At 42.6% G+C, this 14,034-nt stretch overlaps 1 protein-coding gene across 2 annotated transcripts in view; it reads right to left on the reverse strand.

Annotated features, from left to right (window-relative positions):
• Window positions 1-14,034, reverse strand: part of LOC146866328 (E3 ISG15--protein ligase HERC5-like) — a 389,340-nt gene that overhangs the window by 4,063 nt on the left and 371,243 nt on the right. For both annotated transcript variants that reach the window (XM_085635608.1, XM_085635616.1), the window contains 2 exons: window positions 6,673-6,856; window positions 6,468-6,576 (listed from right to left, as the gene is read on the reverse strand). In XM_085635608.1, the coding sequence (XP_085491734.1) occupies window positions 6,468-6,576; window positions 6,673-6,856 (293 nt within the window). The remainder of the gene's footprint in view (window positions 1-6,467; window positions 6,577-6,672; window positions 6,857-14,034) is intronic.

Here is a 14,034-nt window from a genome sequence, read left to right on the forward strand (position 1 = left end):
CACGTGAATTTGTCCGGCGGACATCAGGGCCAAGCTCACCCTGTAATTTAACAGGAGTCATAAGTTAAGCTTTACAGAATGTGGAATAACCACATCAACAAATTAAATTACAACTGATGCCTTTATCTCAAGAGATGAGACTGACGTTGCCTCTACGGTATAGAAAGGTGAGTTATCAATGCCAAATTTCCAAAGCTCATTTGCTTAGCACCCAATGACTGGTGAGCAATAGGAAAAGGGAAACCACCAATATAAAATCAATTACTCCCACTGGCTCCAGTTAAGTAGTAGTTTCTGGTAGACTTGTGATAGGTCATGATCGCTTGGAAACTGGCACCAATAGTCAATCCTTATTCGTGTGAAAACAGTTGAGTGATCACGGTAAATAAGAACTCTGTCTCCAGAGCTCATCAAATAGAATATTGTGCTTAACCTGCAGTATCGCTGAAGTTCTGGATCCCTTCTGTCCACATATATCCCCAAAGAAACAACCATTTGGAAGAAGTTCCAAAATTCAGCTTGCGTTCCCAGCTCTACTAGTGGTGAGGGTCTGAAAACTCAACCAGCCTGTGATGTGGAGCATTGCTAGAAGAACTTTTTCAGCTCCTTGAACATATTATGATAGCAGTTTAAAGACAGGTGCATCAACTTATTGCTACAACTCAAATTGTGGACTTTGCTATTTCAAGAAACACAGTCAGAGCTTCAGCACTTGGCTCAGCATTACTGCCACACCTGAGGTTAATCCTGAGGTAGATTCTGGCTGCAATCTTGTGTTGAGAGTCTTGCAGAGCCAAAAACAAAGGATTCTGAAGACAGCCTCTAAGTGTTGACTGTTATATTGACCATTATTTCCATTATCTAAGTGGGAAAAGACATTGCGGCTTATCAGTGATGAAGCAACCGACTGACGCAAAAACAACAGTTGATGGACAGAATGCAGAACAATGTCATACATTCACCCCAGTACAAAGATCTGGGCTTAAATCCATCGTTTTTTTGCTCACCATGCCGTTCCAATTTGAACCCAACCATATGCAAATCAGTCTTGACCCTGTGCCGCATGGGTACAGTCCAGCCCGAACTGCCAAGCCAGGGCCTCCCTGGACTGGAAACAAGCATCCTAGTAACGGTTTCAGGGTTTCACCCCTCTTCAGCCAGGATAGCTTGATTCCAGTGGCATGGAGAGCACGGGACCCACGTCTGGGCATACCCTTCCCACTCGGGGTGACAAATGCAAAAACAACAGTTGATGGACAGAATGCAGAACAATGTCATACATTCACCCCAGTACAGAGATCTGGGCCTAAATCCATCGTATTTTTCTCACCATGCTGTTCCAATTTGAACACAGCCATATGCAAATCAGTCTTGACCCTGTGCCTCATGGGTACAGTCCAGCCCGAACTGCCAAGCCAGGTCCTCCCTGGACTGGAAATAAGCATCCTAGTACCGGTTTCGGGGTTTCACCCCTCTTCAGCCCGGATAGCTTGATTCCAGTGGCATGGAGAGCACGGGACCCACGTCTCAGCATATTGTGATGCCAAGCCATGGTCATTGATAGATGTCATTCCCTGAAGACACAGATATGCTGAAAAGTCACCCTGTTTGTCATGTAACTGGTGACAGGCCTGCATATTCCGTTAAAATGAAACTGATCTAAGGTGACAGTTCTAGTTCACCTTACGAATGGAAGGAGGCCTATTCAATAAAGTAGTGACCCCGTCTTCCATAGAGGAAGCCCTAGCAATGATATCAGCACTGTTCAGGAATAAAGAACAATGATGAAAGGACTCAGTGTCTTCACTTGTTTTCAGTTATTGAGACAAGCAGTCCGATACTCTGCTTGCCATCTATTCTTCATTCATGTAATGTATTACTTTGTTTATCAGTGATGTCCTACTATGTGTACCAATGATGCTTTGCTACATGCATCAGTAATGTCCACGTCCTGTCCAATGTGCATGCCAAGTTTGAGTAAGTCAGCAGCAGCTTTAAGGTTAGCTTGTGCATGTCTCTTGTCTCAAGGGCAAAGAGTGGGGTGAATTTCTAGTATGTTCAGTTTTGTTATTATTTTATGTTTACTTGCAGGGCATTGGGTGATAAATTTTGTTGGCACCCTCACTTCGGCACGTCTTAGCAAATTGTTCCTCACTTACAGGGGGTTTCTTACCTTCTCTTAAAGAACCCTCTGGCCATTAGGGCTGCGTTTATAAATACCCCCTCCACCCTGTCTAAAGCTTTCTCTTAAGCCAGAAAGAGAAGCATTGCCTCCCTCCCTTTTCTGTGATCTGCTTCTAAGATATGAAGGCCATTCTTCATGTTCTCCTCCACCTGAAGCTTCCTTAAAAAGACCATTTGATCAGGGAAAATTCAGCGAAAATTAATTGAACATAGCACTTTAAAGCTGCATCTCAAACGTCTTGTGAAGATATTTACATCTGTATTGAGCTGTGAGATTAGCGTACAGGCACCCAAAGTCTCCAGGTCCTTCTTTGGCTTAAGTGAGGGAGAGCTGAGCCTCTAACATGATTTGATTTATTTTTATAAAGCGTGACGTATGCCTAAAGGTGTCTTGGAGCTAAGCGTCTACTGTCAGATCCTCTAACCAACCATGATCAAAACTACAGAGGAAGAGGAAAATGCCAGGTTTTCAACTGTTTTCTAAAAACCTGCAAGTTGGATTGTCCTCTCAATTGCTACAGCATAAGAATCCAGAGCTTAGAAGTGTGGTGAACAAAACCTCTACCACCCCAAGTGACTCTGTGAATTCTAGGCACCACCACTTTTTTGGAGACTGCAGATCGTAAATACCAATTTGGTAGCTACCACGAGAAACTTCTTTTGAGATATTCAGGGCCAGTCAGATTAGGAGCTTTATGAGTTGGTCAGAAAGCTTTAAATGCTACCCTCTTAACAGTGAGCCAATGTAATTCCTCCAAGGCTTTTGAGACAGAGTTGAACTTCTGGATATTTTTAAGTAGACGAGCTGCTGCGTTCTGTATCCTCTGCAACCTTTTTGATATCCTTTGCTGCAAGCCCAAATAAAGGGCATTGCAATAATCCAGTTTTAAAAAAAACAAACCAATAATTACTATTTTCCTACGATCATAAGGTATGAAGGGCAGAATTTACTTTAGTGTTTTTAGCAGAAAAAAGCAAGCCGAAGTAAACTGATTGGTCTGCCCAACGAAGGTGAGTTTGGAAACAAAAATGATTCCCAAATTTCTCACTTTCAATATAAAAGAAGGCAGAGGGCCCAAAGTATTAGGCCACCATGCATTATCCCAGAAGGAAATATCATTTACAAGGATAATCACCTCTGTCATTTCAGGATTTAGCTTCATCCAATTCCCTATGGCTCTCATGCAATTATTGAATCAGTCAGCCACTTCTTCTTTGTCATTAGTAATAGATACCACTAGTTGAGTATCGTCAAATAAGAGATGGTTGAGAAGCCAAATGTTCTTATCAGTTTTGCTAATGGAGCCACCTATAGGTTGAATAATGTGGGACTTACCGATTACCCTAGCTGGACACCACATGGCAAGGAAAATGGTTTGTAACCCTGGCTCTGGATGCAAAACAGTGCTACTGTACTGTCATAAGCTTTATTACTGAAGGATGGAAACTCCTAAAGAAGGTGTGAAACCATCTAGTCCAGAGATGCAAAAATCTGGTAGCACTAATAACTACTTATTTGGAGACCTCCGGACAGAATCAGAGTACTCATGTGTGCTTCCTGAGATACTCGCTCCTCATGAATTAGTGTGTGTCTATCTATATCAGCCAACAGAATAGCCAAAGCTGTTGGGTTTTACCCTGTGATCCTTATGTTGCACTCCTTTGTCATTTGTAATGGCCTTTAAGAGTGATGCACTTGCTGTTTCCTTAATTTTGAGGCCCACAGCTTTCCCGCTTTATTTGCTCCAATCATATTTCTAATTGATTCATGCCATAGAATATTCTACCTTGTTGCTTTTCAGCATCTACAATTGTCTCCTCAAAGCCAGCACTTTATGCCAGAGCCTCTAGAATGTATTTACCTTTAGCTTTAGCTTCACTAAGATCCACTTGAAGCTTCTGAGGGACACTTTCTCTAAGTGTTTTGAGGAAAGCTGTCTCAGCAATAAACCTCCTCTGGTGACTTCCTTAAGTGAGTCTCAGATTGTATGTGCACTACATTTGTCACTGTACTAGGCACTCCAAAATGTGTTCTTTTATGGTTGCCTCAACCACGGTGTCCCATACAAAGCCTTTATTGGGCAACCATGAAACTCATGGTGGCTTTTCTAGCCAGCCTCAAAACATTGTATATAGCAGAGGTGCATGATCAGATAGTGAGCTGAGCCTGACATCTGCATCTAGCATTGACCTTCATTACAGGTCAATTAGTACTACATCTAGCCCTGCATACGTTTTGTTAGTAGCCGAAAATATGAAAAAAATATCTCATTTAATGTAGAGCTCTCACAGTATTCATTAAACTCAATACCACAAGCCACTCACAATCTCACCCAAAAGGACTACTGTTCCTTCATAAGGTAGTCAGCTTTAATGCCTTGTCTTATCTAGAAAAAGCCTCAGTTCCATTTTCCTGACCAATGTGCATTATGTAAATTCAGTGATCTATTTTGCTGTTAACGTTAATAACCAAAATAATTCTTCCTGTCCCATGGTTTTGAGCATAGACAAAGACCAACGTAATCTCTCTAACCACAAGTTTGCAACTGAGGATCAATCACCTATTCCTAAAACCTAGTGAGGAAATATCCAGACCTCATGCTCCAAGTGTCCAGATGTAGCAGATGGGTCTCAGGAATGTCTTGAGCCATCTCAGAAAGCTCAGGACATTCATCCTTTAAGGAGGAGCATACAGGCCTCTGACATTAAGGGGATACATTTGGCCCCCAGCCCATCAGGAAAGTGATTGTGGCTGCTAAGTGTACTAGGTTTTTTCCACTACTTTAGCCTGTCTGGACAGAGTTGATTTCATTGTAGAATAGCTGAGACTCCCAGCATGGATACACCCCATAACAGTCCTCATCATCAACTGTGGAGCAAAACACCCAAGCAGGCAGAGACCAAAACAAGTAACAATTATTGTGCTCTAAATTTCACTTCCAGCACTGAAAAGTGCTAGAAAAAGGATATGACCAAGAAGACTCCAACCAATAACACCTATGGATCCCTCATCTGTACTGGCCCATCATGCTCTCCTAATACTCGAAATAGAAACTGCTTTTGTACAATTCTGCTTGATATTGCCAATCACAGTCTTCATTTAGTGTCCTCTGTGAGGAATTGTCCTTGCAAAAGATGTCATCTACCACCGAGAGCCTTGCTTTCTGTAGGTACAGAAATCACTTATTTTTGCTCTTTATCGAGTTCATTGTTTACTTGGGAACTTTCCATTTCTTGCATATCTTCCGCGTCCCACAAGAGACAGCTTTCTTTTTTTCATCTGTCATCGCATTTCTCTACTCATCCACGAGACGACCAATTAAGTTTGCTTCTAAAAGGAATTTAACTATAAATAACTAATCCCAACAAAATAAAAGTCTCAAGGGTTATTCCATACATATGGTATCTTGTATGTTCATGGACAGTCCGTGACAAGTTTTACGACATTCCATTTCTGTAGAGTCGCCATGGACATATCTTGGCTCAATTCTATTCCCCTTAATAGAGGCAGGTTCATGCTTCCTTGCTTCTGTCATTTTTTCCCATTAATTGAAAATGTAGGACCTCACTCAAGATGTCAGGTTCTTTTGTAGGCTTGCAGACTGTTTAGGAGTCTAGTCTAGTTTAGTTGCCTGTGTGTCTCTCAGCTCCCAGAGGCTTCCATTAGCCACAGGACCAATGGTGAAATCCAATGGGTCCACAGAATGACTGCAGGCTTTATAATTCTACTGCTCCAGTCATTTTTGTTACTGGCTACTTAGAATTACCAGGGACCTCATAATGAAGTCATTAATGAGCTAGTTGTTCAGTATGAGTTAGAGTTCTGTTCAGTACCTCTGTTGCATAGGCACCATCAGTGCTCAAGTAGAGCCGGTGGTTGCAGGTGGAGACTGGCACTTATTTTTCCTTAACAAACTCATCCAGAGGAAGAGAGGGAAAAAACACAAGGGGAAAGAAGGAGGAAGCGAAAGATGGAAAAACAGTGACAATGGGAAAAAGCAGGAATGAAAAACAACCTGCAAGAGTAAGATAAAGGTGCAGGGAGTGTCAGGTGGTGGATTAAAGAGGCATGCGGTGGCACAAAGAACCTGCAGGCTTACTGTTCAGCACCCCAACATTTGATACCACGGGTCGCAAGCTTCAGAACAAAACATTGTGCACCGCACTTATTATTTTGCTAATCAAGTACTGGAAACGATAATACACAATTGCTTTTGGGGCTGTCCCCTAGAAGCTGCCACAGCATCTTCCTAGGAAAAATATGTTTGTTCCTACATACTTACAAAGGAATTTCTTCTTTTCTGACAATGGCAGTTCATGGAAAACCTCCCAGAATATGTTAATAGTTGGATGGGGTGGCTTCTGTTTAAAAGCGCCATCATATTCTGCATTCTTTAAAACAAAAAATAAAAATAGCTAAAATTGACTGAGATTTCATTGGATAATAGCCATAAAATAATCTGTAGATCTTGTACTTTCCACACAAACCTGTTCTAATTTCTTCCAATCATATTCCTCGTTTCCAATGATGATACTCCTCAGCTCCTTCGGATGGAAATCTTTGACAAGCTCCTTTTCACAGACTTTGTAAAAACCCCTTTTGAATTCCTCAAAAACTACCTCCACGGACTTGTTGAACACGTAGTCTACATACATGTTTACATAGTCATGTCTACAATAAAAGAAACAAACTCAAGTTAAAAGGTGCTTAGCACCTCATAAATAAGCAGACATTACTAACATACACAACAGGGATGAAAGCATATATGAAAATAAGACGAGAAAAAGATTTACAGAACTGAGCCAACTAGCAGTAGCAAGTAAGGATGCGAGAGTTGGGCCAGTGTCGGACAATGACCTCTCCCCTGAAGGCCCAACAAAGCACCATTCACCCGACGTCATTGTTTATAGTCTGACTCGAGGATGACAGGGCCAGTGTACTCCACATACAACTCAATTATGTCCCAGTCCATTGCGATCTACCACTAGAAGGTGTGCTTACTAAACATCCGAGTTAGAATATTGGGGGTACTGAATATCGAGGTCAAAAATATTGAAAAAACTATTGACAGGTAAGTCTAGATTTTCTATACCTAACTCCACATATATGTACCTACATGATATGTGTGTATACATATATATATTTATTGATTTATTTATTCATGTATTGTCACTCTGATATCCAACATTATGCTTATTATTGTTGAAACATCTTTGTACAAGCGATTTTTCGCCGTAAGAGCATATTGTAAACCATACAATAGTATGCCTGTCTGTAACGTATTTCTTCCATCTCTATGAACGTATGACTCACAAAGGGGGTGGAAACCTAGGATACAAAAAAGCAATGACAGACGCTAGTTTCTATGTGTGATCAAGGGCACAGGGTGCTCGAAACGCATAATGCAGAGGGAGAAAATAAAACATTTTCCTGCCTTATCTGTCTGGGTCAGTCTCTCTCTGTTCGCCAAGGAGGAAGTCCGGAGAGTGTGCTTGGAAGATATATATATATATATATATATATATCAAACTATAGGTATACTCCTTTTAGGAAATAAACATCCAGCACTCCGGTGAAAGAATGGGCACTCGGTCTTTATTTTCAAACAACGAGGTATCACATCAACGCGTTTCAGCAGACTCGCGCTGCCTTGTTCACGATATATATATATAGTTATGACCACGTTTCCATAGGAAATCCGCAACATTCTATTTTGAATAACTTTGGCGCCGGTCGACGAATCCTCGCGAATTTTTCAAAATAGGTGGGGCGCTACGCTCCGCTCCTACCCTGAAAGTCTCGGGGGGATTCGTCAAGCGGGGGCTGAGATAAAAGGGGGGTCCCAAAACGCGTTTTTCCCATGCATTTTTCCATAGGACCTTTAGACAGGGCTACAGCCCGAACGGCTGAACAGAATTACTAGAAATTTGGCAGAGAGTTAGTCCTCAGGTCAAGGAAGTGCCTTTTGTAGGTTTGGTGTAAATCTGTTCAGTAGATTCTGAGAAAATAGCCTTTAAATCAATATATATATCTGAGCCAGCTTACGGTGCGCTTACGGTACGCTTACCGTACGCGTACGGTGGCGTGCGCGAGCGCGATTCTGATTGGCTCTTAGATCTTAGTAAACATTCGAATCGGCCGAAACCAGGAAGCGGCGGCAGCCATTTTCTCTCTCGCACTGAGAGTGATGTTCAAAATAGAAAGCACAAAAACATGTAAAGGGTCTGTTTAGACAGCTCCCACACACATAGCCATGTTGAGGGAGTCCCCAAAGATCCCCCAAGGCCAAAAACTGAATTTTTATTTTTTCGCTAATTTCGCCGATTACGCTTACCGTACGCGTACGGTAAAAAATTCTAAAAAAAAAAAAAATTATCCACACTCTCCCCACCTCGTGTGCAATTGGTGCCCGAAGGGGACCAATTGTGCATGGCTTATTAGACCTATAAGAAAAACTAAAATATTAAAAAAAAAAATATTAAAAAAAAAAATTATCCACACTCACTCCACCCCGTGAGCAAATGGTGCCCGAAGGGCACCATTTGTGCATGGCTTATAACTTATAAGAAAAATTAAAATATTACCTTTCAAAACGAAGTGCATCATATGTCCTCCATGTGCGCACGGTGTGCGAAGCGCATCGTGCGTACATGGCCCATCTAGCGTAACGTGGGCACGCGGTGCGCGTAGCGCACCGCGTGCCCACCGTGCGTGCACGGCACTAACTGCGTAAAGTGGGCGCGCGGTGCGCGAAGCGCAATGCGTGCTCACTGTGCGCGCACGGTGCGCGAAGCGCACCGTGGGTGCACGGAACGAACTGCGTTAAGTGGGCGCGCATGCCACGAGTGGCGTAAAGTAACTTAGCATTTAAAAAACCGTACAAATTCACTGAAAAAACCATAGGTTTCACACACGTTATAGTTAGGAATTAGCATTTAAAAAACCTTGCAAATTCCCTGAAAAAACCATAGGTTTCACACATGTTATAGTTAGCGGAAATTTTACTGATAAAAAACCAATGAAATTCCCCGTTATAGTTAGTGTAGGCAACTATAACTCACGCGACCGCAATCTTCTGCTGATGACATATGTGTGTTTATGAAAAAAAAATATTTGTAATATATGTATAGCTAAAAATGTATGGAAGAAGACATGGGCAAATAAGTGTCTAAATACAGTATTAGCATCAGCAGAGGATTGCGGTCGCGTGAGTTATAGTTGCCTGCACTAACTATAACGGGGAATTTCATTGGTTTTTTATCAGTAAAATTTCCGCTAACTATAACATGTGTGAAACCTATGGTTTTTTCAGTGAATATATATATATATATATATATATATATATATATATATATATATATAATCTACTGGCGGTTGCCAGTAGATAGTTATAGTTAGGACCGTGTTTCCATAGGAAATCTCAAAATTCTATTTTGAATAACTTTGGCTCCGGTTGACGAATCCTCGCGAAATTTTCAAAACTAATGGGGCGCTCCGTTCAGCTCCTACCCTGAAAGTCTCGGGGTGATTCATCAAGCGGGGGCCGAGAAAAAAAGGAGGGTCCCAAAACGCGTTTTCCCCATGCATTTTTCCATAGGACCTTTAGACACAGCTACAGCCCGAACGGCTGAACAGAATTACTTGAAATTTGGCAGAGAGGTAGCCATAAGGTCAAGGAAGTGCATTTTGCAGGTCTGGTGTAAATCTGTTCAGTATTTCCTGAGAAAATAGCATTTAAAAGCATATCAATATCTATACGCGCGCAGGGTGCACGCACCGTGAGCGCACCGTGCGAGCACCCTAACGTGCGCGAGCGTAATTCTGATTGGTGGTTACATGTTAGTCAACGTTCGAATCGGTCGAAATCAGGAAGTGTCGGCCGCCAATTTGTTTGTTTTCAGTGCGAGAGTGAAAAAGGAAGGTGGCGAACGTGAAAAGGGGGCAGGGTAGAGAGTTCCTGACCCCTAGCCTTTGTCAGGGGGTCGCCTGAAGGCAGAATTTTTATTTTTTTTTAAATCGCGGGGGTGCGCGCACCGTGCGCGCACGGTTAAAAAAAAAAACAAACATTTTTTTAATACGTAGTTTATTGTAAAATAAATATATAAAAAAAATAATAATACATAAATAAATTAGCATTAAAAAAACCGTACAAATTCACTGAAAAAACCATAGGTTTCACACACGTTATAGTTAGGAATTAGCATTTAAAAAACCTTGCAAATTCACTTAAAAAACCATAGGTTTCACACATGTTATAGTTAGGTGGATATTTCACTCGTAAAAAACCAATGAAATTCCCCCGTTATAGTTAGTTCAGATAACTATACCTCGCGCGACCGCCACTCTATCACAAGGATGATGTCATCAGTGATGTCATGAGTGATGCCACTGACCATGTCATGAGTGATGTAATATGTGACGTCATGAGCAGTGGATTGCGGGCGCACGAGTTAAAGTTATCTGAACTAACTATAACGGGGGAATTTCATTGGTTTTTTACGAGTGAAATATCCACCTAACTATAACATGTGTGAAACTATATATATATATATATACCTTCTTTCCAGCAAGGCTCCAAATTGATGGGAAACCAAAAGGATGGACACAGACCCAGAGTAGGTGCTTGCGATATTATTTATTATCCATATGTCGTCGATACGCGTTTCGGCTCGGGCGAGCCTTGTTCACTCATATATATATATATGCCTTCACAAGATTTTCACCAGATTTGAGGACGCACTCCGTAGCAGGTAGGTAAACCCCTTTATTTAGAAGAAACATTCAGCTTCCCATCCCGATTGAAGTCCCCGGCCTGACGCGTTTCAGGGAATCCTTTCCCTTTCCTCAGAGGCCTCCATGTGCAGCTTCAATTACGTGCCTGCTTTTCACTCTGCGTGCTTCTAAAAAGTCTTAATTGGCCTCCGGTTTGCCATTTGATTAGTTCACTGTTCTATTGCACGCTGGTTATTGCAGTGTGAAATATAAAGTCTATTCACAGCATGAAAAAGAGTACTCCGCATTAGTTACTAAATTAACTTCTGATGGTAACTGTATTGTGAGAAATGCTGACAAAGGCGGGAATGTGGTGTTGTCAGACAGAACTAGATATTTGAATGAGGCATATAAGCAATTGAATAATCGTAATAACTATGTAAGAGTCACGGGATCATTATGTAAGAGTCACTGACCTTGTTATGCAAATTAGTTTTACCAGGTATAATGAACAACTACAAGACTGGTATAAGGAATATGCTACTTACCAGTATGCATCTGTTCTTGGCATGTAGAGCTGCAGATCCATACACTGTGCATAGATCGCCATCTGGTGTTGGGCCCGGATGTTTGCAGTTTGTTTTCTTCTTGGACAATGTTTGGAAGTCACGAGTTCGGTGACTCCTCCTTCGGTCCGTACTGCGCATGGGCTTCGGCTCCATCCTCAGATTGTTTTTCGCCAGCAGGGAAAAGATGGAGCGTAGTGATAATAGTAAAGAAACCCATGTGTGTTGTATCTAAATAAGATAGACTGGAACGGATACAGGTAGCCGGGGAGGCGGGTGGGCGTGTATAGATCTGCAGGTCTACATGCCAAGAACAGATGCATACTGGTAAGTAGCATATTCCGTTCGAGGCATATGAGCTGCAGATTATACACTGTGCATAGATTATATAGCAGTACCCAACCCTAGCGGCGACCACCGGTATCCGTTGCAGTGGTTTGAAACAGTGTCTTTAGTACAGCCTGGCCCACACTAGCTTGTTGTTTGGAGTGCACGTCTACACAGTAATGTTTTGTGAAGGTGTGCGGTGTTGACCATGTGGCTGCTTTGCAGATGTCATCCAAGGGTATGTTCCCTAGAAAAGCCATAGAAGCCCCTATCTTTCTTGTAGAGTGGGCTTTAGGTGGAACAGATAATGTTCTTTTTGCTTTGTGATAGCAAATTTGTATGCACTTTACAATCCACCTAGCTATCCCTGATTTTGAGATGGGGTTGCCTTTATGCGGTGGAGAGAACGAGATAAACAACTGTTTAGTCTTTCTGAAAGATTGCGTTCTTTGTATGTAGTAAAGTAAAGCCCTTTTAACATCAAGTGTATGTAGAGCCCTTTCCACAACAGATTGAGGTTGCGAGAAAAAAAACGGTAATTTCACCGATTGATTGAGATGGAAGGGGGAAATGACCTTGGGCAGAAATTTTGGATTTGTGTGAAGTATCACCTTGCTGTGATGTATCTGTAGAAAGGGTTCTTGTATAGTGAACGCTTGTATTTCACTAACCCTTCTAAGGGAAGTGATAGCTACGAGAAAAGCTGTTTTCCAAGTAAGGAACTGCAGCTCACATTTATGCATTGGTTCGAAAGGCGGACCCATCAGCCTTGTAAGAACTACGTTTAGATTCCACACAGGTGAGGGTGGTGCCCTGGTCGGAATTACTCTTTTAAGGCCTTCCATGAAAGCTTTAATAGCAGGCACTCTGAAAAGTGATAAATGCTGTCTGTTTTGCAGGTAAGCAGCAATTGCTGCTAGGTGTAAACGGATGGATGAGTATGCCAGGTTACACCTTTGTAGATGGAGCAGGTAGCATATGATGTGCTGTATGGATACATCTAAAGGGTTGATCGTATTGTTACGGCAGTAAACAACAAATCTCTTCCACTTAGCGGCATAGCATGCTCGAGTGGTAGGACGTCTGGCTTCCCTGATAATGTTCATGCAATCAGGGGGAAGGTTAAGGTATCCAAATTCTAAGATTTCAGGAGCCAGATCGCAAGGTTGAGCTGAGCTGGGTCCGAGAGCCTTATTTCTCCATGGTTCTGGGTTAGGAGGCATGGGGACAGGTGCAGTTTTTGATGTGGTACCACTGAGAGCTGTAGTAGTGTGGTGTACCACGGCTGCCTGGCCCATGTTGGAGCTACCAGAATGAGTGTGAGGGAGTGCTGTTGTAGCTTCCGTACCACTAATGGAATTAGCGGGAGAGGTGGAAAGGCGTATGCAAATTTGCCTGACCAGTTCATCCATATCGCATTGCCTTTGGACAATGGGTGTGGGTATCTGGCGGCGAAGCTTGGGCATTTTTTGTTTTCGTGGGTGGTGAAGAGGTCTATCTGAGGATGCCCCCACTTGTGAAAGAATGGGTGAAGAACTTGTGGATGGAGTTCCCATTCATGCATTTGCTGTGTTTGTCTGCTCAGCAGATCTGCCATGGTGTTTTTTATCCCTGGGACGTGTTGTGCCAGGAGAAAGATTTTTTGTGGGATTGCCCATCTCCATATGCTCTGTGCTAACCGAGAGAGCTGTGGAGAGTGTGTCCCCCCCTGTTTTTGAATGTAGTACATTGCAGTCATATTGTCTGTGCGAATGAGGACTGCTTTGGCTGAGATTTGTTTCTGAAACGATTTCAGGGTTAGAAAAATCGCCAATAACTCCAGATGGTTGATGTGGAGTAACTTTTGTTGTGGCGTCCATAAACCTTGCACTGTGAGGTGTAATAGGTGCGCTCCCCAGCCGGAGAGCGATGCGTCCGTTGTTAGAATTACCTGAGGAACCGGGTCCAGGAACGGTCGCCCTTTGGAAAGGTTTGTGGTGTTCCACCACTGCAGAGAGCGATGGGTGCGACCGTCCACCAACACCAGATCCGTCAGCTGCCCCTGGGCCTGGTTCCACTGGCGTGCTAGGCACTCTTGGAGTGGACGCATGTGGAGTCTTGCATGAGGCACTATGAAGATGTAAGATGCCATCATCCCTATTAGCTTCATAAACACTCTTGCTGGGAGAGAGTGCTGAAGAATGAATCTTTGGCGCAAGGCTTGTATGCTTGCGATTCTGGCTGAATTGGGATAGGCTATAGCTT

This window comes from Triturus cristatus, chromosome 2_1 (genome assembly GCF_964204655.1).
Source record: "Triturus cristatus chromosome 2_1, aTriCri1.1, whole genome shotgun sequence".
Lineage (NCBI taxonomy): Eukaryota > Metazoa > Chordata > Amphibia > Caudata > Salamandridae > Triturus > Triturus cristatus.